The following is a 22,875-nucleotide window of genomic DNA, read 5'->3' as shown; positions in this document are numbered from 1 at the left end:
AGCAATCAGAGATTTCAGCACGGAACGTGGACTACTTAAGATGTTTGTAGACGTTTGTAGCGTGAGTTCATGCCAACCTCTTCACGGACAGGTCTGCAGCTCAACTCTGCTAGGACTTCAGCTAGTACGTGAATTAAGGACATCTGAATAAAGTAAGAGCTGTCAACGTCATCTTTTCTCTAGCCCCTGAAAATGTCACGTGGCACAGTACTAAGAGTTATGCTCAAAGCTCATCCATAAATTACTCAAAACCTCACTCTGAGAAATCCATACTGGAAACTAAATATGGGGTAGAGGGGAAATAGCCACTGTGTTAAAGGCCGTCACCAAAAGATGCCACGCAGGTAAGACAGGTCCCCTTTTAGGTCTTTCTCACTGTCGCCTGACAGTTCAAGACACCGGCGCAGGGAAAGCTAAGTGACCATGTCACAGCACTCGTCAAAGCAGCCGAGATCACATTCCAACCGGCACTCACACCAGCAGACTAACGCGTCACTCTCGCAGAGGCAACAAGAAATCCAAATCTCGCCAAATATACAACGTTGCCTGGGACAGCCACACGTAACTTTTATGTCCTTGGAATGTACATTTAACGTACAAGGGGAAATTTGACCGAAGCCTAAAATACTTGTATGTCGGTCCCATCACAGCAGCAGAGAGCACAACAGACGCTGTCCCCCTGGTTCGTGCACTCTGGGTTCTTCCTCTAATGCCAACCAACATTCCAGTAACCTGAAATCATTTACTGATTATTTTATCCAATAGGAGAAAAAGTCACCAATATCACCAATACCAGATCAAGTCACATCAGGACCCCTTTATGAGCTGGGAAAGACCAAGATGCTACGTTTAGGGGATGCTACTTTAGGGAAATGTTATCAGATGAACGATTTACGACACTATAACTTCCAGGTGCTAACTGCCACTGTAGAAACCCTTGTTCAAATCCAGAACAAAAGGAAACCTACCATAGAAGATCTCAAAGTTACAAACCACTAGTAAAATAAAACTAGCCCGTGTCATCTGGGCTTATTTAATTACTACAAGGATTAGTGGTCAAATGGCTATAAAAATGGTCAAGAGGCTATAAAAGACTATCAAGTAATTAAATTCAACCTAAAAAGACACATTTGGGAAAACATACTGAAAAAAACCACCCCATCTTTTTCAACTCCCAGTTTTAGAAACCTAAGTATATTTTGATGCTAGTTGGTATAAGGTAAAACAAAAGACATTCGTTTCACCTATGAATAGTGTCAAATCATTTTATCTTAATTTTTAAGTAATCTCTATGCCCCTCACGGGGCTCAAACTCATGACCCCTCAGATCAAGGGTGGCAAGCTCTAAGAACTAAGCCAGCCAGGCACCCAAGTGTCAAAGCATTTTAAATGCTTCATGTTAACATTTCTTTAAAAACATTAAGCAATGACATTAAAAACAAAAGGACTGTCCCTGTAGGCTAATGTAACCTATTTCTACAGTCATCATTTGAGCTGACTGTTAACTGAATTACATAAAATGAAAACTGAAAGAGAATAAAAAAAAAAAAACAAAAAACAAAAAAAACAAAAACAAAAAAACCTGAGAGCTGGAGGGTGGTAATGAAAGATACCAGCAATCTATTATATTGATCTCTACTACAAACTCTTTGAAACGGAGGCCAAGGGGAAAGGGCACAAGAGCGTTGTCAAAACCCCTTGAATCAGTTTATTTTAGACCATAAAAGATTTCATAGGATAAACATATTTTATAAACGCAACCTCATTAACCATCAAGACAAAAAAAAAAACAAGAACAAAGACAAATCTAGGGGAATATTTTCGAACCAGACAAATGAGGGAACAGATCGGAACATATTAAAAACTGGTATCTCATTTCTTTCTCTCCAGCCAGAAATAATGACGTTCAACCTATACATGTGGACAAATGCAGAGAGATGGATTTAATTATTTGTGATAATAAAATATATTACCACACGTTCTAGCAAAAGACTACCCCATTTCATAATCACTTTTGGGGTGTTTTGTATTATGTGACACGTGGAACAAAATCAAAAGATCAGCTACGAACTTGCCCGTATCTCCCGTGGTCTTCTCCGCTCTTTGCGACAAAAAAACCTGTAATTTCTTTTGCGAAGAGCATGAGAAAATGTTATTCTTGACCTCGAAATCCTTTCCACAAAGGATCAAAATTACCTACTTCTCTGCAGGAAAAATACCAAATAGAGCTCTAAATGTTTGCCTCTATCTTCTAACCAGGCCCCGCAGAGAGAACGCTGGCGTCCTAATTATCGTGGTATTTCCCACATTATAATGTGGGAGCCACCACTTTTGTGTTAAAAGACACACAAGTTCAGGGAGCTTCAAATTCAAGCCCGAATTGAAAAGGTTTACTTCATCGATACTAAAAGCTTGTAAGATAAATTTCAAAAATATTTTAATGCGAAAAGGTTGCTACGCGCGAGTATTTAGGCGCCATGTTGCCAGTACTAACACAAGCACCCACGGCATCTTGAAAAAAGGCAGCGACCTCCCGGGACTCAATACTTATATTTAGAACCCCCCCCCCCCCCCCCCCCCGTCTCTTTTTTGCAACATATTTACAAACACACCTAGGGACAATACAGACTTCTGAAATCAAATGTATTATGGCATTCTTAAAGCTGAATGCATTAATAGAACATGAAACAAATTTTCTGATACTCTTATGTGCAACATACTCAAATGCTAATGTTTTCATCATACAATGTGATAGCTATGTTTTAAGAATTGAAATAAACTAGGCACTGTATCCCCTTCGAAATTAGGCAGAGCCGTTAAGAATTACGGCTCTAAAATTCTAATCTCTACATAAATAACTGCAATTTCATTAAGTGACTCTTTAGCAGTTACAAAAGTGAAAACACAAACATTTCAAATACTAACCTCAATCATCCAGACGCTGTGAACGTGCCAGGAACGTTTGCACGATCAGCACAGCAAGTAAACACTGACGAACAGCAAAGCCCACTTTTAGGGGCTCCACTTAGAAAAGCTCCACTTTTAGGACACGCCCGGAATTCACCCACTTTTACCTCCACTGCCACCTTCCTGTTCCCAGACAGACAGCCAGCCCTGCGTGGCTACCTACAACAGCCTGCTAAGCCGGTTTTCCGGCTTCTGCTCTGGCCTGCTCTCGGTCTCTCACAAAGGAGCACAAAGCAGCGTTGTATCTTCAAAGTGAAGGACAGAACGTCTTGCCCAGAACCCTCCAGGTGGACCTGCCTATCTCGTCCACTCCTCAGTCCTTGGCACCTATGCGGCTGGGGCACGTACAAGCCGCCTGGTAGCCACAGAAGGACGACATGAGTACTTGAGCAGTGGAGTCCTAATTACATGCGGTAGCCCAAAATTTACGAAGGTCCTACACATGAATATCACAGAAAAGGATACCAACAGAGGACGACGAGTAATCCGGCTGCTGAAGCTCTAAAACTGTTCTCCAATTACAGTCCGTGTGGGACTACATTCCTGGGTTGAAATATTTATGTGTACGTTTCCATGTACACGAGAAATAAAATCGAGTATTTCAAACACAGTTTTACTGAAGAAGATGAAGGATTAATTTCTAAGTGAATCTCTTTACAATCACCTTAAAGAAAAAACGAGGGTAAGACACGAACAGGAAGTGAGGCCACAGCAGAACGCACATGTGTGAATGGCTCAGGTTTGGCGACCGATGCCCTGATACGAGTGTATGATAAGGAAACCTCTCTTTTGAGGCAAAAGAACTTTCCTTTATTAACATGCTAAACCCAACAATTCTGAAATATGATTTTCTCTACACTTAGCAAAGACCTGTCAGCAGTCTGGTCCCTCCAAAATGTGGGCATGATGTTGGCTAAATGAAGGCAGGCTTGGTCACATTATTCGGGAGGCTGTTTCCCAGACCAAAGCCATACAAGCCGGGATGCGTACACTCACTTCCGGGACAAACGGGGGTGCACGAGTAGGAGCACCCCGCCAGCGATGGGCAGGGCTGTGATCCTAGGTCAGCATCTGCTGTAATGCCAAATGGGCCTCTTCGTTACCCCTACGTAATTTCAAAAACAGAGATCAACGATAAAGTGCGATGGAAAATCTAACAAACTTACTTGATGGCAAGTTCTTTTTTTTTTTTTCCTTTTCTAGAAACTATTTGGGAAGCACAAAAAGACACAATGGGAGAAAATCAAAGTTATCCCCAGGCAAGTAGGATTACCTTCATTTATTTGCTCTAAAGCACAGAATTTTCCAAAACAAAACTAACACCAGTCTCTAGATACACTTTTCCTTTCCAACTTGCTCTGTTCGTGAAAGGCAGGGATTTTCCAACCTCAAAACTTACTACAGTAGGGGTCTTTTTTTCAGGTCACTTGCTTCAAAGCAAACCAAACAAAAAACCAACAGCACTATTTCCATGCCCGTGCACTTTTCTACACAGTACATTTTATCTTCTAACTATATTTAACTAGTATCCACCGGTTCGCGGTCATCTTTCCAGAAAAAATATACGATATGCTTATCAAACAGATGTGTGTGTAAGTTCTCATCTGACCTTCCTTGTTAATGTCACACTTAAGAGTTTACCTTCCTTAATGTATGGATAAAAAGTTAATTATCAATTTAATTAAGGCTGATCCATATCATGTGCCTGAATGTATATGCCGTGGAAAAGGACAGCCTGAAAAGCAATCACTTTGCACGGTCTTCTGGCATTTCACTGGTCTTCCGAACATAGTAAAGAAACGCTACTACTCGTTAATAAAGCAGGATGGCAAATCAAACTTCTGGCGTAGGTCTTAGTTTCAAAGAACCAAGATTTATCTCTCCCTCCAAAGAGTTAGGATTGAAGAGACTGACATGTGTTAGGCTCACAAGCCGTTTACTCCATGATTGTCTTTAAAGGTCTCTTGCTATAAAAGCAAGCATTTATTTTCTAACAATTTTAATATAGTCTGTATCTGCTTTAAGGATTCATAAATCTAATGGGTTACTGGTCCTATTTAGAAGTTTTATTCTAATAATTTTAATAATCCTCTATTTCTCTTATTCTCTACAGAAAGGACAAAGGTCTGAGTGTGTAGAATATTTATATGTTCGTAAGATGTTCTTCTCTGAAAATTAATGAGACTTCTAACTAAAAAACAATTAAATTCAATTATTTAATGCTGACTACAAACAATTCAAAATTGCTTTTAGGTTAGTAAAATTATATTAATAAAAGAAATATGTATATGAAATTGAGATTAACAAATGAAGTATGAAATAAATACTCATGAGAATCATCAATTTATATCTTAGAAGCAATGAAGACAGACATTTTGAGTAGTATGAAATAGGCAGACACGATAAATAACCAAATGACAACAGGAGACAGTTATTAAGAGAGAGAGACAGAGAGAGAGACAGAGAGACGGAGAGAGAAAGAAATCAAACTAAGAAAGGTTAGGCAGCAGTTTAAAAAAAAAAACTCCCCAAAACTGAAACACCAAGATGGGGCGGGGGAGGAGGGATTCTTTGGAAATATGATGTAGGTGTATTTCAAATATTCGTTATAATGCTGCATGCTGCAAACACATATATTTTTGTGAAACTAAATATACACATACATGTGTACTTATACACAAAATTACTTTTACATGTATATACAATAAACTGACATCTACCCCTGAGTTTGGGGACTTTAAAACAAGGCAGGGGGTAAAGAAAACTTGACATAGTGCAATTTATTGTAGTGTTTCCATATTTTACCTTAGGGAAGAGCTACTCTGGGGGGGGGGGGGGGGCGCCCTTAGAGGAGTGGTATGAGACATTAACTGAGAAGGAAAAACATCACTGTGCCTCTGGTAATTATGAAATATGAAAAGTGAGACTGTTAATTCTATTAGCTGAATTTATAAATCATTCTGGCCCATGTGCATTCATGCATTACCTTGGCAGAAAAACCAGGTTTGAAGCCCCGTTAGTCACAGGTATTACCTGAGAATGTATTTGTCGGTATGGCTTCAAAAACAGTTTTTAAAGACAGATCGTGCGTTAGCCTTCGACAGTATTCTAGGGGCAAACGTGAAGGAGTAACTAAGTGTCCACACCTTCCCTTCCACCTCACTGGGTTACTAGCTTGCTCTCTTCTATCACGACTCAACCAAGGTCATAAAATGTGTTCGCGAGCACCATCAGGTCTGGTCATGGTTCTCGTTTGTCTGTTTTCGGGTCCTGGGGGTAGAAAAGCATAGCTTGGTCCGCGTGCGGGCCACCGCTCGCGCCCGCGGCCTCCTGTGTTGTCTACCACTCCCAAAGGCCCGGCCGCGCTGCGGGGAAGCGGGCTGCTTTGCTCACACATACACAGAGATGCTGCACTTCTCTTCACAAGCTACCTTGAAGAATGAATGAGATGCACACTTAGCCATGTGAATGTGACAAATAGGTTTATGACCAGAAGTGAACTTTTGGAATCAAGGCTTTGAGACAACTAACCTTCAATAGTCACCTCAACTTCAGGGTCCTCACTTGTTTCTGAAGGGACATGCTGAGTAGAATCTTGAAAAAAATAAAATTCTAAAATGACATTCGTTATAAAGCACTTTCTATATGTTCCAACATTTTACTAATTTGTTACTCAAAAAGCAGCCTACTATATGAAATTTTACTGGCATTTGAATTCATCTCGTATTTGTTAGGTTAAAATATCTGACCCTTTTCATCGTAAACAGGGAGGAGAGAAAACAGAAAATAGGAAAACTCTGGAACACTATTTGATAATACCAAGTTACCTGCATCAATGGACTCAAAACACTCAGATTTTAGAGGAAGGAGATTATAATGGCATCCCTATTGCTTTCCTGCTGGAACTAGAAGATGCTGGGATAAAACCAAAGGCTTTTTTTCTCTTCTGTTTGCTATTTCCCCTCTCATTTCAGAAGTCCTAGGAGGGGTTTATATTGTTAAATAAAACCACAATCAATCTTTTGCTTTGGGGACCCTCCTACCAAGCCAATGACTAGGACAAATGCATACAGGGCTCTATCCCCTACCTTTATATATGCAACATCCTTTTAAAACTTAGATACTTTATTTATAGTTGTTACTACACAAAACCATGTACATCAGAATGTTAGTGCTAGAAAGCTCAGCTAGAGAGCATCACCATCAACTCTCTTTTCATTTTGCAAAGGTTGAGAGATTAATTGATTTGCCAAAGATTATGTTTACTTGTTAGTAAAGGAATAAAGACCAGAACCCAGGTATGACTCAACTCTGTTCATAGTGCAATGTGACAATAAAAATCTCAAACATCAAGTATTTCAAAGCCTAATATCTAATGACCAAATTGTGGACGATGAAGCAATGCAGACTGCCTGAAGAAGCCGTGTGCCATCTGTGTCCTGTACACAGGTATTTCACTGTTGCAAATATACTGCACATCTAAAACAGAGATTTTGTTACAAACGAAACATCTAGTTACCTCCACCCGGTAAAAAAGAAAAAAATTCATCCACATGATTTTCTATAAAAAGATCTCAAAAAGAAATGTAAAATATTGTTGAAAATGAGCATCTCGGTATCTCTGCAAGAAATGTTTCTCAGTTAGAAACCCTAATTCTAAAATTGAATTGGGAAGGCTTAGTCAACATTCCAGGGATCTTGAGATCTCCCTCTACTCAGGTGGAAATTCATGAATGATTTAAAAAAGTTAAATAAAAAAGCAAATATAAGGAATAAAAATTTACAGAATAGCCTCCCTTTTTATTCCGGGGGGGGGGGGGGGGGGGGGAAGACACAACATGACCAGTTTATGAGAGAAATAATAATACTAAAACAAAATTCAGGTACCTCACACCTGTCATTTTCCTTGGGAGAAAGCTCTAAGAATTCTTTTGGAGCTATATAAACTGCTTAGAAATAGGAAGTCATTCTGCACGATAACAGTTTCAACTCAAGGTTGCAAGAATTTAAAAAGCTGTACCACAGTTAAATTTTCACTTAATGCTAGGATCAAAGGAGGACTGGCTGGTAAACAGACAAAGGAGTTCCCCAGGGTAATTGTGGGTATAAAAATAAGCAGAGAGAAAATCCCTCCTCTATTAATCCTATGTGGAAATACTACCCTACTTAAAAAAACGGTGCCATTAAATAATATGTTTAAGAATGAAATATCGACAGAAGCCAGTCATATTTTTAAGTCTAAAACACTGAAGTCACTCTTTCCTAAGGGATTCTTAACATGGCAGAAGACGACCAGGAAAAAGGGCAGCATTTTGCAGTATGAAGAGTTTTACTTACCGTTTATGTTTTCATCCCCATACGCTTTATTATTCAATACAGTAAAAGATGTATATTACATCTTAGGACTAAAACAGTAAACCTGTTGGCTAAGAAGGCATACCAAAACAATCATCTTTTTGGTTCCCAATAAGGTGCTTGAAGGGTAATATTCTCTATAATAGAGAGCAAGCAATACAAATATAGAAAATTAAAAATCCCTTCATTTCTAACCTTCGGCTGGTACTTCCATTTCTGTTCCTTCATTGCCCTCGGAAGAATGATGGCTTCCTAAAGAGAAAATAAACCACATATACTAAACCAGTAAAAACTTACATTGGAAGAAGAGAAACTAGGTAACAGTGCAAATAATTTAAGACTTATCATACAACATGTACAGACTGATTAAGTCTTTCGTAATTACAACAATGTGATCTAACTCAGAAAAACATGTAACACTTCTATTTGAAAGCACAAAAAATTATTTTAAAACATAGATAAAGCAAACCTAAGTAACTTTGGGGATTTAATATTATTTACTGCAACTACACAATACAATTACTGGTAGATGTTGGAATTTGGATCTAGAACAATTATGGCTCAAGGTACCACGCTCATCTGTCAATGACGCACACACAAAAACACAAATCTTTGCTCACAGCCTCTACTTAGTCTAGACAAACAAGCTCAGGTTTTGCTACAAAATGTTTCCTGCTTTCCATTTTAACAATGTCGGAAGCTATGGAAACTAAATCCCCATCATTTAATCAAAGTTGTACTAAAAGGAAACTCGGAAGTTAAAATTTAAGACACTACCTTTAGTCTCAAAAGCATTTTAATTCAGGTAATATAATCTGCCTGCTTCTAAAAACTGGAACATAAAGCAATGTGTCAGGTTAGGCAGTCACAGGTAAACAGGCTCATCCTACAGAGCAGAAGTCTTACTCATAAATAGGAAAGAAGTAATCCACAACATTGGAGGGCCACTTAGGATTAATTGCCCGAACTGCCCCCCAGAATAGTCATCCTCTCTCCTGAAATGTCTGAGCTACGAACACGGAAAAGGCTGAAAATCACTGCCTTCATGTATTAATAAAACATATTACCTAGGAGTAAGGAGAAACCACACAGGAAAAGGAAAATCCAATCTATCTTGTCATCCACTGATAGCTGAGCTGATACTTAAAAACATAGGTTTTAAGTATATTTTACCTTGATTTTTAGAGAGCATCGATTACACTTTCAAAAACTGCCAGTGTCCAGTATTTTTTAATTTCAAATGCCATGCTAAGGTCAAATACTTTGGGTTTTTAAATGCCTAGCTTTCTGATGCCATAATTACTTAGGATTCTTTTCCACTTACTCCATAGTATAAAAACTCACCTGAGCTCAAAATGCTAGGCTAATCTACAAATCTAGAGCCACAAATTATTCTTTAATTAACTTTTCAACTATGCTTTCTCAACGCAGTCCCAACCTTCACCCCTTTAACGTTGTTAACATCTGAATGCAAGGAGCCCTGGGTTCTCTGACGGTAAAGTCAAAGAAAACTAAGGTGTAAGGTCAAAGGATAATGGAGCAGAGAGCAGCATTTAAAAATGCAGGGTGGTTAAAGGATAAGGAGTTAAGGTGGTTGTTCCACCCTATACTATAAGAGGGCAGGTCAACAATGATTCTACGTGTCCTTTCTGGTTTTGCTTTTGTTTTTTGGGTTTTTTTTTTTAATCTGAAATAAGCAATTACATTGACATAAAACCAAAAAAAAAAAAAAAAAAAAAAAAAAAAAAAGGAAAGAAATCCCACCCAAAGAATAGATAAAAGTAAAAGCCATCACAAATAGCCTATGATCATCAAGTTAGGGCACTCTATACGACAATTCCCAGAAAAGTATTCAAGTAGCAAACTTTGGGATTCATTTACAAAGTGGCATTTCACAATCTTTCTAAAAACCAAGAATCAACATGACCTTATCGATATTTACATTCCTAACTACACAATAAAAACCTTATTTCTGACTATTCTGATATAAGGTATAAATGTGTACTTTACCTTAAATATGAAAGTGTGTCATGTACCCATTTCGAGATTCATTACTAGATTCACAAAAGGGAAAATTGGTTTTGAAAAATTGTTGCTTGTGAAGTTCATTTATGTTTAAAAAAAAGGCCAATACATTTTTTTCCTTTTCCATTTAGAAAAGTAACAATACAGATAAAATACTAAAACACAGTCTGTGCAATATAAAGAACATAACATGAGAACAGTATGTGGGAAAACAGAAGTGAAGAGGTTATACCTTGTAAAGACTTCGAAAGGGGGAGTTTGTCATCAACATCATCAGTTTCGGAAGGGCCTGCTTTGGAATACAAAGATAATACTTCAAACGTAATCCCAAAAATGTATTTTGGGTCACTTTAGCAAACGAATTTGGGTGAGTGAGATGGAATAATACAGCCTTTTCATGAACAACAACAAAAAAAAGGCAAAATGAAAAAAAAATGACGAAACGAGTGGCATCAGCTTATGGTCTTACTGAATGGAAAAGGTGTGCTCAGATGAATTTGTTATATAGACAGTCCAAAGTGATTTTGAAAATGACCAGACATATGGATCGAACGGGAATGACAGGTCTCAAATGGCAGACATGGGTTTGTCTAAACAGTACAAGGTTGGTTTGTAACAGCAAACTGCAACTTTTATACTTCATACAGGTTTTAAGTGCAGGTTTATCTTATAAGGTGTATTTCTTCCTTCCTTTACAAGTATTTGCTTAATCTTTTGTCATGCTGAAGAACACTGCAGAATCAAATTGTTATATCTTCCTTAGAATCTCTAGAATCACGTAATTAAAATACCAGTAAGCTTGAATGTCCACTGAAACAGAAACATGACAAGCTAAGTTATTAACTCAGAATTCCGTCTTTCCTGCAGGCCCACAGGATTCTAACAACTTCACACTGTTCTTCCCAATTATAAATGTAGGAAGTATTCTGAGTTAACTAAACATTCACATAATGCTATAAACATTGTGATGATATATTACACATAGGAATAAGCTTGTTAGTGATGAGAGTAATCAATCTAAAACAGAGAACAAAACATTGTGTTTTTAATGGCTACTTAAAATAGGGTTCGTGTATTAAAATGAATACAAACCACTTCACTATCTCTGAGTATGAACTGGATAGTACCCTAAGACTTTTGAAAGGTGTCGCTAACGAAGGAGCAGCTTCACAAAGCACCCAACTAAGCAAAGAAACAATTTCCTAGAAAATGCACAAACTGTATTTGGAATTTCAACTACGAGCAAGAGGCTGAATGAAAGAGACTTGAATTCAAATGCCAGATTCACTGCTTCCCAGTCAAGTGTTCCTGGGTAAAAAATACACAGAAAATAATTAAATCGTAACTAAGGTTGCTGCTTGACCTGTAAGCATAGCTTTAGCTGTTTTTTCACAAGTTTGGTTTTGGAGTATTCTCAGTAATGCTCTGTTCTGTTCCAAGATTTTAAAAGTAAGGTCCTCTTTAACACAAAGTACATTTTTGTAGGATTTTCAATGTATAGGATTTCTATCTTTTAAATAACCTGTTTACTCTGGATTTCTCATTTTACTAATTATATTATGTACAGAGAATTTAAGATTATCTGTGATCTGTGAATCACAAGATTATCTGCGAACAAGTCCATTTTTGTAAAAGATCCACGCTTTGTAAATTTATCTGCTGGGTGCTGGGTGAATTCTATATGTGCGTATCAATTGGCTTATCTTTCCAAACTGTAGAACGCAAATATTCTATTTATCATCTATAATAAGTATTCGTTGGCACATGATGTCTCAGTTATCAATGGCCACTTGTTGGAATCTCCCACATGACTGTAGATCTAAAAACTTATTACAGTTGTGTCAATTCTTTATTTCTATTTTAATTTTGAGCTATATTATAAGGGATATATGAATTAATGCCCACTATATCAACTCAGTGAATTATAACTATCCATATCATGTAGTCTAACTTTGTATACCTGTTACTTTTTTCTTTTTCGGCCTCAAATCAATATTGCTAAGCTGGATTTTGGGCGGTTCCGATTTGCCCAGTATGACTTCACAGATCACTATCCCTTCACATCACCTATGAAGTTGGTTGCATTTTAGCTCTGTATGTTTTAACAGCACATATTTGGGTTTTCTTCATCGTAAAACACGCAGCCTACTTCACCCTCACGCTCAAAACGCTGGTTGTGACTACCCAGCATGAAATCAAACATTACCAGTGCTCACACCTGAACACCACTATCCTGGGGAAAGACTGGTAAGTGCACGGAGATATGTCCTAGCCCATTTTTTTTTTTTTTGTCCTAGCCAAAAATTATGGAAGAAAACACGTATGTGAAAGAATGAACTACAGCATAATTACACAATGTACTATCACAACAATACCATTAAATCTCTAGGTGACAAGTAAATCTCAAAAACTCACACTGAATGAGGGACACACAAGAACACGTACGTACCAATATATACAGTACAACACTGTGCCAAACTGTGCCATCTGTGTCAAACTTAAAAAACTAAGAAAATACTGTGTGTAAAATGCATGCTCACACAGACACTTTTGTGGGAACAGGTATGCAGTAAAGGCATAAAATCTTTATTCGTAAGGACAACCGTCAACTTCAAGAAAATGGTTAACTCAGAAGAATAGAAAAGAAAGCAGAAGGGCACCTGGGTGGCTCTCAGGTCATGATCTAACGGTTCCTGAGATCAAGCCCCGTGCTGGGCTCTGTGCTGACAGCACGGAGCTTGCTTGGGATTCTCGCTCTCCTCTCTCTGCCCCTCCCCCTTCTTGTTGCACGCGCACTTGCTTACTCTCTCGAAATAAAGAAATAAACATTAAAAAAAAAAAGAAATGGAAATTTGGGACCCATATTAACATGTTATATACTGGTGTGTTTTGGGGGGTGGGGAGGAAAATGATGAAATAGTAAAGATTCTATAAACCTTGGCAGATGTACGTTATGTGTGTAGTACATTTCAATATTTTATTTAAAAAGAAAGCATTTTAGAAATACAATGCAGCAATGCAAATAAGCGATCTATAAGCATACCCAACAACATGTCTCACAAATTTTAGGTTTTATGTAAGAACCCTAAAACAACAGTATGTGCAAAAGGATTCCATTTATGTGAAATACAGAACCAGACAAAACTAATCCAAGTTCTTACAGGTCAGAAGAAGGGTTACCCCTGGAAGGGGGTTGCCTGGAAAGGAGCCCCAAGGAAGGAGCTTCTAGTGATGATCCTGGCACCTAACAAAAGCCCCCTCAGAAAGCACGAAAGGAGAAACAGATCAGGAGGCAGCTGGAGATCTCAGAACTGTATCCCTGACGGAAAGAGCAGTCAGAAACAGCAGTAAGGCTAACAGACCTAGACGACTCTCAGCCCACCTTAACAAAGTTTAAACAACGGAAAGTATACAAAGAATAGTCCCCAGTTGTAACAGAAGTGAACTGAAAATCAGTAACAGAAAGATATCTGAAAGTCCCTAAGTATGTGGACATTAAAACTACACACTTCTGGGGCACCTGGGGGGCTCAATCAGCTGAGCGTCCGACTTCGGCTCCAGTCATCATCTCACAGTTTGTGAGTTCGAGCCCTATGTCGGGCTTGCTGCTGTCAGCACAGAGCCCGCTTCGGATCCTCTGTCTCCCTCTCTGCCCCTCCCCTGCTCACACTCTCTCAAAAATCAATAAACACTAAAAAAAATTTTTTCCAAACCCTACACACTTCTTCCACTATGATCTACATACTGGGTATCTGTCTCCCCCAAAAATATAAGAACACTAATTCAAAGGGATACATGCACCACTATGTTTGCTGCTGCATTACTTACAGCAGCCAAATTATGAAACAGTCCACATGCCCATCGACTGCTGAATGGATAAAGAATATGTGGAGGGCTCCTGGTGGCTCAGTCGGTTAAGCATCCGACTTGAGCTCAGGTCATGATCTCGTGGTTCCTGAGTTCGAACTCCACATTGGGCTCTCCGCTATCAGCGTGCAGCCTGCTTCGAATCCTCTGCCTCTCTCTGCCCCTCCCCTGTTTGCGTTCTCTCTCTCTCTCAAAAATATATAAACGTTTAAAAAAAAAAAAAAAAGAACACGTGGAATATAGCTACAATGGAGTACTATCCAGCTATCAAAAGGAATGAACTCTTGTCATTTGCAACAACATGGTGGGAGCTGGAGTGTATAATGCTAAGCAAAATAAGCCACAGAGAAAGATGAAAACCTTAAGTTTCCACTCATATGTGAAATTTAACAAACAAAACCTTAAGAACCAAAACAGAAAGGGACGCCTGGGTGGCTCAGTCGGTTGGGTGTCCGACTTCGGCTCAGGTCACGATCTCGCGGTTCTTGAGTTCGGGCCCCGCGTCGGCCTCTGTGCTGACAGCTCAGAGCCTGGAGCCTGCTTCGGATTCTGTGTTTCCCTCTCTCTCTGCCCCTCCCCTGCTCATGCTCTTTCTCTGTCTCAAAAATAAATAAAACATTAAAAAAAATTAAAAAAAAAAAAAAAAAAAAAGAACCAAAACAGATGAACACAGGAAAAAAGAGTGATAAATCAAGAAACAGACTCTTCTTTAAAAAAAAATGTTTATTTATTTATTTTGGGAGAGAGTACGTACGAGTGAGTAGGGGAGGGGCAGAGAAAGAATCCCAAGCAGGCTCTGCAATGTCAGCGCAGAGCCTGTCACAGGGCTCGACCCACTAACTGTGAGATCGTGACCTGAGCCCAAATCAAGAGTAGGATGCTTAACCAAGTGAGCCACCTGAGCGCCCGCAAGAAAGATGCTTAACCATAGAACACACTGATGGTTGCCAGGGGTGGAGGTGGGTGGGGATTAAGGAGGGCACCTGTAGTGACGAGCACTGCGTGCTGTACGAAGTGTTCAATCGCTATATTGTATGTTAACTGTTACTGTATTTAAATTAAAATTTAAAAAATAGCTACACACTATGGAAAAACCATAGAACAGAGGGGGAAAATGGATTTTTTTTTTTTTTTGAGAGAGAGAGCAAGCACAAAAGCAGAAGAGAGTGGCAGAGGGAGAGAGAGAGAGAGAGAAGAATCTCAAGCAGGCTCCACACTCAGTGTGGAGCCCGACATGGGCTTAATCTCATGACCCTGGAACCATGACCTGAGCCGAAATTAAGATTCAGAAGCTCAACTGACTGAGCCACCCAGATGCCTCGGTAAAAGCTGGATCTTTGAGAAAAATGAAAACATTTGAGAAAGCTCTAGAGCTGGACCAATGGTTCTCCACTGGTAGTGACCGTGTCCCCATCCCCCTGGGAGTGAATATATCCTATAACATTTTTGATTGTTACAACTAAGGAGATGCTTCTGGTACCTAGTGGGTAAAAGGCCAGGGAGGTCTGCTAAGCATTCTACAATATAGAGACAGCATAAAAAAGATACCAACGACAATGCACTGTTTGCTCAAAATGTAAATATTGACATCTTGAGAAACCTTGAGCTAGAGCAACCAAGAAAAAAAGACACAAATTACAAAATTGGCAACGAGAGGGACATCACTATAGACTTTGCAAATAGTAAAATTTAAAAAACACTACTTAAGGTAAAGTAGACAAATTCCCTGAGATACAAACTGCCAGAGCTCAATCAAGAGGAAAATACATAACCTGAACAATCCTATAACTATTAAAATACATTTAAAAACTAAAAAATAGACCGAATTTGGGCGCCTGGGTGGCTCAGTCAGTTAAGCCTCCGATTTTGCCTCAGGTCATGATCTCATGGTTCGTGGGTTTGAGCCCCACATCGGGCTCTGTGCTGACAGCTCGGAGACTGGAGCCTGCTTTGGAGTCTGTGTCTCCCTCTCTCTCTGCCCCTCCCCCACTCACGCTCTGTCTCTCAAAAATAAACATTGAAAAAAAAACTTTGTTTAAAAAAACAAAAAACAAGCTTAAAAATTTTCCATTATGGAAACCAAAAGGTCTAGGTAGCTTCACTGGCAATTTGACCAAACAAGAACAGAACAATACCAATTCTACCAAAAAATTCTTCCAATATATACCAACAAATTCTTCCCAATTTGTTTTATTGAGGCCAACATTACCAAAACCAAATAAATACATTTACCAGAAATCATCTAGTATCTCTTAATAACCATCAATAATATATAAAAAGGAATACATTATAACCAAGCAGGGTTTATTACCCCAGTAATCCGTGGCTGGTTGAACAAGTGAAAATTAATTATCAACTACCACTTTAACAGACTAAACAAGAAAACCCTATATAATCATCAAGGGACACAGAGAAGACCTTCTACAAATTCAACATCCAATAATCATAAAAACTCTTCCCAAACTCTGAACACAAGAGAACTTCCTCAAACGGATGAAGGGCACCTACCAAAAACCCACAGCTATCATACTGAAAGATTTCCTTCTAAAGTTGTGAACAGGGTAGCGATGTCTCCTCTCACTACTCCTATTCAGCTACTAGAGGGTCCCAGACAGTGCAATTACACAAGGAAAGGAAATGGAAGAAATAACACTGTCGACCTAGAAAGTCCCAGAGATTTTACCAAAAAGTTGCTAGAACCAGTAAGTCATTTTTAACGACATCACAAGATACAAGGTCAGTATGTGAAAATCAATTATAGTTCCATGTGTTGGCCATAGTTGGAACCTGAAATGCAAAAGAACAGTAGCATTTACAGTAACACCAAAACCCATTAAATACTTAGGTATACAATCTCACAAACTGTGCACAATAGGATCTCTATGCTGAAAACAAAGCACTGATGAAAGAAATCTAGTAAAAACTAAATAGGTAAGAAATATAAACCATGCTCATGAATCAGAAGATTGGATATTAAGATACTCAACCCAATTAGCTGTATAGATTCAGCATAATCACTATTAAAATCCCTATAATTTTTTTATCACCAAGCTGATTTTGAAATTTATATGAAAAGATAAAGGAGCTATAATAGGCAAAATAATTTTAAAAAAGGAGGACAATTTTGTAGGACACTCACAATCCGAATTCATAACTTACTATAAGCTGTAGTACCCAACACAATGTGATTTTGGCAAAAGGATACACAGAGACCAACGTAACAGAACATACAGAGATGTAAAGGAAATGCAGTGGAGAAAAGTTTTTTCAACAAATGGTGCTGGAAAAAGTGGACCACACAAAAACTAGACCTAAACTGATGAAGACCTAAAGGTAAAACTACCGATTTTTCATAAAGCATAGATGAAAATCGGTGACTTTGGGTCAAAGATTTCTTACCTATGATATTTAAGGACAATCCATACAGTGAGGGGGGTGGGGATCAACAAACTGGACTTCATCAAATTGAACTATTTGTAAATCGTATCACACAGGACTTTTATTCAGAGTATCCTTTTACACAGAATATACAAACTCAATTGCTCAGAAAAACGTCCACATTGTGTGGACTAGATCTCTCAGCTTGCTAGCTCCTACCTTCTTCAACTGTACTGAAGATACTATCATTTCAAACAATCTTTCCCTCTAAAGCATCAGATTTCCAACTCTTACTTCTCAGGCATCACCTTTAAATCACTCACACTCACAATCTCAAAAGGGAACATACTCGTGGCGGGGAATAACACGTTGCTCAACAGGCAATACCAAAGACAAAGGCAGACTTTTTATTTTAAAAATGAAACATTATCTGCATATAAAAAGACTATTTTATTAAATAGTTTTTATCAAATAAATTAAACTTATTAAATTAATACACATGTATTAGTAAGGTACCAAGAACTCCATTTATAAAGGCTAAATATTTTCCAAAATTTTAACTGTTTAATTGAAAACCCATAGAATTATCTCAATCTTCTAGCCATGTGATTACTAATGTCAAAAGCAATAAAGTGTTCAAAACTGACAAATAAAAATAATGATATTCACTATGAAATGGTTAAATGTATGTTTACAGATAGTCACACGATTACAAATCAGAATCAATTTTTCATTAAACTTTTACAATGCTCCAGAACTGATGAGGGCTTATCTTGTTAAATGAGCTACAACTATTCGGCGAACACAAATTACAACTGAAATGAGGTCTCAGGAGACAACCACTGAAATGGTTAAAAAGAGAAGACTGACCGGACAGGTGTCGGCAAGGACGTGAACAACTAGGAACTACTTGGACGCTGCTGGTGGCAATGTAAAAAGAGTACAAGCACTGTGCAAAAATGGTTTCGCAGTTTCTTACGAAGTTAAATACCTACCATGTGTCCCAGCTATTCCATTTCTAGAAATCTACTCAGGAGAAATGAAGGAATATTTCCACACAACAATTTGCACACAAAAGTTCACAGCAGCTTTGTTTTTAATAGCCCCCCAAAGTAGAAACAACCAAAATGTCCATCAACAGACAAAGGGATAAACCTGTGGGGCAGCCAAGCAATGGAATCAGCTACTGACACATGCAACACTGGGGATAAATTACAAAACAATTACGTAGAATCAAAGAAGGCACACCCCATCCCGACAAAACAGTACATACTTGATAAGGATTCCACTTATACAAAGTTCTAAATGACAGAAACTAAGCTAAAATGACAGAAAAAGATCAGTGGTTGGCGGGGGAGGGCAGTGATTGTAATAGAACACAAGGAAACGTGAGGGTTATAGAAATCTCATTTCGAGTGCAGAGAAAAAAGTTTTATCCGAACGTAAAGACAACAAAACTAATCAAGTTTTATACTTTAAATACTTTAATGTATTTTATGCAGCCATAAACACAAAACTGACTATAAAATATCAAAAACGTTCTTCTTCTAAACTAAAATCCAATAATGTGTGAAAGCGTGCTGCATACTGTGAAACTACAGCCTTCCATTCCTCCCTAAATAAGCAAGCCAAAAGATATGGAACAGAGTGACCAATAACAGCTAATACTTACTAACGTCTTACCTTTTACAGATTTTTAAGATAAGGATAATGCTTATACGGGTATTTTGTGTTGCACAAACAGAGCCACCCAAGGTTCAGAAGACCTCTTGGGTCTCCCAAATAATACTAGAAATTGGAACTGAATTCTAAATTGTGCCCCAACTTTTGCTTGTCCTTTTAAGAATATCAATGGCTATTTTACATTTCTGCTGTAGATTACTTATCTCACTGCCGCATTTTTGAAATCTATTTTATTGTAGTGATCAATCATAAGCACGCATGCCAGTCACACAAGCAAGAAGTATTTAAGGAGTTCAGACAATCAATAGATTTGAATTTTAACCGCTGATAACTTTTGGAAAGAAAACCTGTATTAATAGTATTACCTTGAATGTTATATTGATAGTAATCAGGATCTTCTGATTCTTCCTTTACTGTCACAGCTGCCATTTCCAGGGAAATACCTACAAAAGAAAATGACATTATTTACTTACACTTTAGGGAATGCAGTTAGATGGTGTAGGAAAATCTCTTCTGTCCTAAAATAGTACAGAAGTGAAAGAACAGTGAAGGAACTAGTGAAAGGACAGAAGTTCGCTAGGTAGCTAAGGGACAAAAATCACCTAAAACCCAACCTACACAACGTTGTAATTATCACTAATTTTCTGGGATTACTTGCTGCTAACTTTTTTTCTCTGACATTCTTATCTTTGGAATTGGAGAACATCAGTCCTACTCTCTTTTCACTCAACATTAAAAATGCTTTTACAGGGGCACCCAGCTGGCTCACTCAGGAGAGCATACGACTCCTGATCTCATGGTCTTGAGTTCAAGCCCCACACTGGGCGTAGAGCTTACAGAAGGAAGGAAAGAAGGAAGGAAGGAAGGAAGGAAGGGAGGGAGGGAGGGAGGGAGGGAGGGAGGAAGGAAGGAAGGAATCAAATAGATAGATCTTTTACCAACCACTGAAAAGCACTTAGTCATCAGTTATAATAACTCACTACTCTGCAGTTATGGTGGCATAATTTTAAACCATTTTAATAAGATACATAGATTTTTTTATCCTAGTAAATCCCTTTATTAACAAGGGTACAAAATACACCTTTCGCATAATGCCTTGCCTACAATGAGGACAGATCATCTGGCATGGGCCTTCGTGGCTAGACATGAAGGAGCACGCACAGTACAATTCCACATGCAGGAAAGCCAACCACAACCATACAGTCCTCTGATCAACTTCATACTGAGCCGGTGCTACGTGACTTGAGAAGTTGGCATGTAATTTTTTCAACTGAAGAAAACAGCTCAAAAAGAGCTAGCCCGACGTACTAGAGGACACCTACCCCTAACGCAACAGGCAATTACCGATGGGAAACTGATTTGCTTCCCACGACGGCGACAGGGAACAGGTCTGAAACCGCTCAGATTCTGCAGGCTGTCTCTTTACCACACGAGTGGTCATCAGCAAAGGTTAAGAGGAAATCACAGCAAACAAAAAAGGCAGATCCACTGGGGATTTAGACCCTTCAGGAATGAAGGTCTGGGTCGCCTCAACCAGGGAAAGGTCAAGAACCTTACCAGCTAAGGTCCCGACCGAAGGCAAAGAAAGAAATAACAATATAATGGGTCATGGATTAGGAAGGTGTGGATTTTTGTGACAAGTTGTTGAAATGTGGACACTATACGTATTTTCTTCCTTGTTGGGAGTGTTCCTTTCTGCAAACACGTGTATCTGGATGTACCAACTGTTCTCTCTTCTCCTCTGCATTGTTATTTTACAGAAGTTTTGTTAGGTTTCCCTTGCCACTTAGCCTTTAGAAAAAAAGAATATTCAAACAGGCTGAGCGTGAATGTGAGACCTAAGTAAGACAGCTCAGGAGAGGACATTAATCAGTCTCCCAGAGAAGGGGACAGAAACTGCTAGAACCCTGGAACTCCTCATTTTGGGGAGAGAGCAAAAGTGGAGGAGTCTGTAGGAAGGGCAGCTACACGCTATGAGACGGAAACAGTTGTCCTTTTGTTCCAAGGAAGCCCAAATATGTAGGGGCGGGTGTGGATGAGCAGCCACAGGGGCAGCAGCCAGTGCGGTCACTGAGCTGCTGTCCCAGTTCCAGACACCCTCCCCGACTCTGCTGGAGCCTGGACCGCAAACCGGTCGGGCTCCTTGCAAAAACTCCCCAGGGAACGCAACGGGGAGGAGGCTGTGAGGCCAGAGATGAGAAAACCAACCCGCGTCTCGTTCCGGTCAGGGTCACTCACTGCTGGCACCCTCCTTCAATCTGACACTTCCCATAGCGAGAGCAAGACCCCCTGGGAAATTCTTCCGACCCTAGCAGGACCAGTTTTCACACGTCGCCTCAGACAGCAGTACCGTCCCACGGCCTCCCACCTCAGAAGGCAAAATTGAGACTTTAGGGTGGCGGCCAGCTCCTCGACTCGTTACTCACAGGGCTCCTCAGCTACTCCTTCTAATACGAAGTTAATCATTAGTTAACCTTTACATTAAATTGTCTCCATTCAAGAAATACATAAGAAAGAAGTAAGGGGTGCCTGGGTGGCTCAGTCGGTTAAGCCTCCAACTCTTTGGATTTCAGTTCAGGTCACCATCTCACCGTCTGGAGATCAAGTCCTGTATCGTCAGGATCTGCACCGAGCGCGGACCCTGCTTGGGATTCTCTCTCTCTCTCTCTCTCTCTCTCTCTCTCTCTCTCTCTCTTTCTCTCTGGGCCTCCCACAATCGCACGGGCTCGCTCTCTCTCTCTCTCAAAATAAATAAATAAACATTAAAAAAATTAAAAATGGAAATATTAAAAGCAATTGCAGGATAAATTAAGAACATAAAGATACAAAGTACAAGGAGAAAAAAGAAACCCCTAGAAGAGCAGTGCTATTGTGTCCCCAAAGATGGTTAAAGAATTCAGTAAAATACAATCTTTCTCAATTCAGCACGTTTATCTTTAGATACAAACTATTCAGGAGATGACTCTATGAATAAAAGAGAGAAAACAATTTGCAAAATGATGATTTAGGTGCAATCAACTAAAAGCTAAACAGAAAACTGACGTTTCCTGTGGCATGAAAAACAACAACAAAAAGCCTTCTGTAAAACAATGCAACAGATTCGAATACTTCCTCCCAATAAAGACATTCAACACTACCACTCTTGCAGATCTCCCCAAAAAACGAACACTCGGCCTGTCTGCACCACACACAAAAGCTGTCCCCGCCCCACGCACACACGCAGGCACAATTAACACAGCTTCCCCTTTCCCCAACTATTCACCCCAAATGCCATTAGAGGGCACTGAGCAAGGCAGACAGCGGCACGGGGCGGTTCAGTGCAGCAGGGTGGGCCGGCTGAGTGAGAAGTGTACTCACCCGAAGGGCAGGGGAAGCGAGGGCCTTAGGAGACCCAGGCTGATAAGAGGGTAGGCAGGGCTGCGGACAGCCCGACAAGGAACGTCAGAGCGGGAGTCCGGGCAGGACAGTGACGATGAGACATGGGTTAGACAACAGGACATGGGTCAAATGAAGAAAACAGACTAAGGACTCTCATTGGAACAGAGGGATACGGAAAACCCCTTGGGATGTTAAGAGAACAGAAGATGTGGGCATGAAAAA

General features: G+C 39.4%; 1 protein-coding gene across 6 annotated transcripts in view; it reads right to left on the bottom strand.

Moving 5' to 3' along the window:
• The window catches only part of GTF2I (general transcription factor IIi), a 108,473-nt gene that overhangs the window by 38,341 nt on the left and 47,257 nt on the right, over positions 1-22,875 (bottom strand). Inside the window, exons 9-12 of one of the 6 annotated variants that reach the window (XM_060649148.3) lie at positions 19,641-19,718; positions 10,580-10,636; positions 8,518-8,574; positions 6,499-6,561 (exon numbers count right to left, since the gene is read on the bottom strand). In XM_060649148.3, coding sequence (XP_060505131.1) covers positions 6,499-6,561; positions 8,518-8,574; positions 10,580-10,636; positions 19,641-19,718 — 255 coding nt within the window. Of the gene's footprint in view, positions 1-6,498; positions 6,562-8,517; positions 8,575-10,579; positions 10,640-19,640; positions 19,719-22,875 lie in introns of all 6 variants that reach the window. The other 5 variants (XM_060649146.3, XM_060649150.3, XM_060649151.3 and 2 more) reach the window with 5 other exon arrangements.

The sequence above is a fragment of the Panthera onca genome, chromosome E3, assembly GCF_046562875.1.
Source record: "Panthera onca isolate mPanOnc1 chromosome E3, mPanOnc1 haplotype 2, whole genome shotgun sequence".
NCBI classification, from domain to species: Eukaryota; Metazoa; Chordata; class Mammalia; order Carnivora; family Felidae; genus Panthera; species Panthera onca.
Note: the sequence above shows the minus strand (reverse complement) of the source record. Positions and strands in the feature narration are given on the sequence as shown.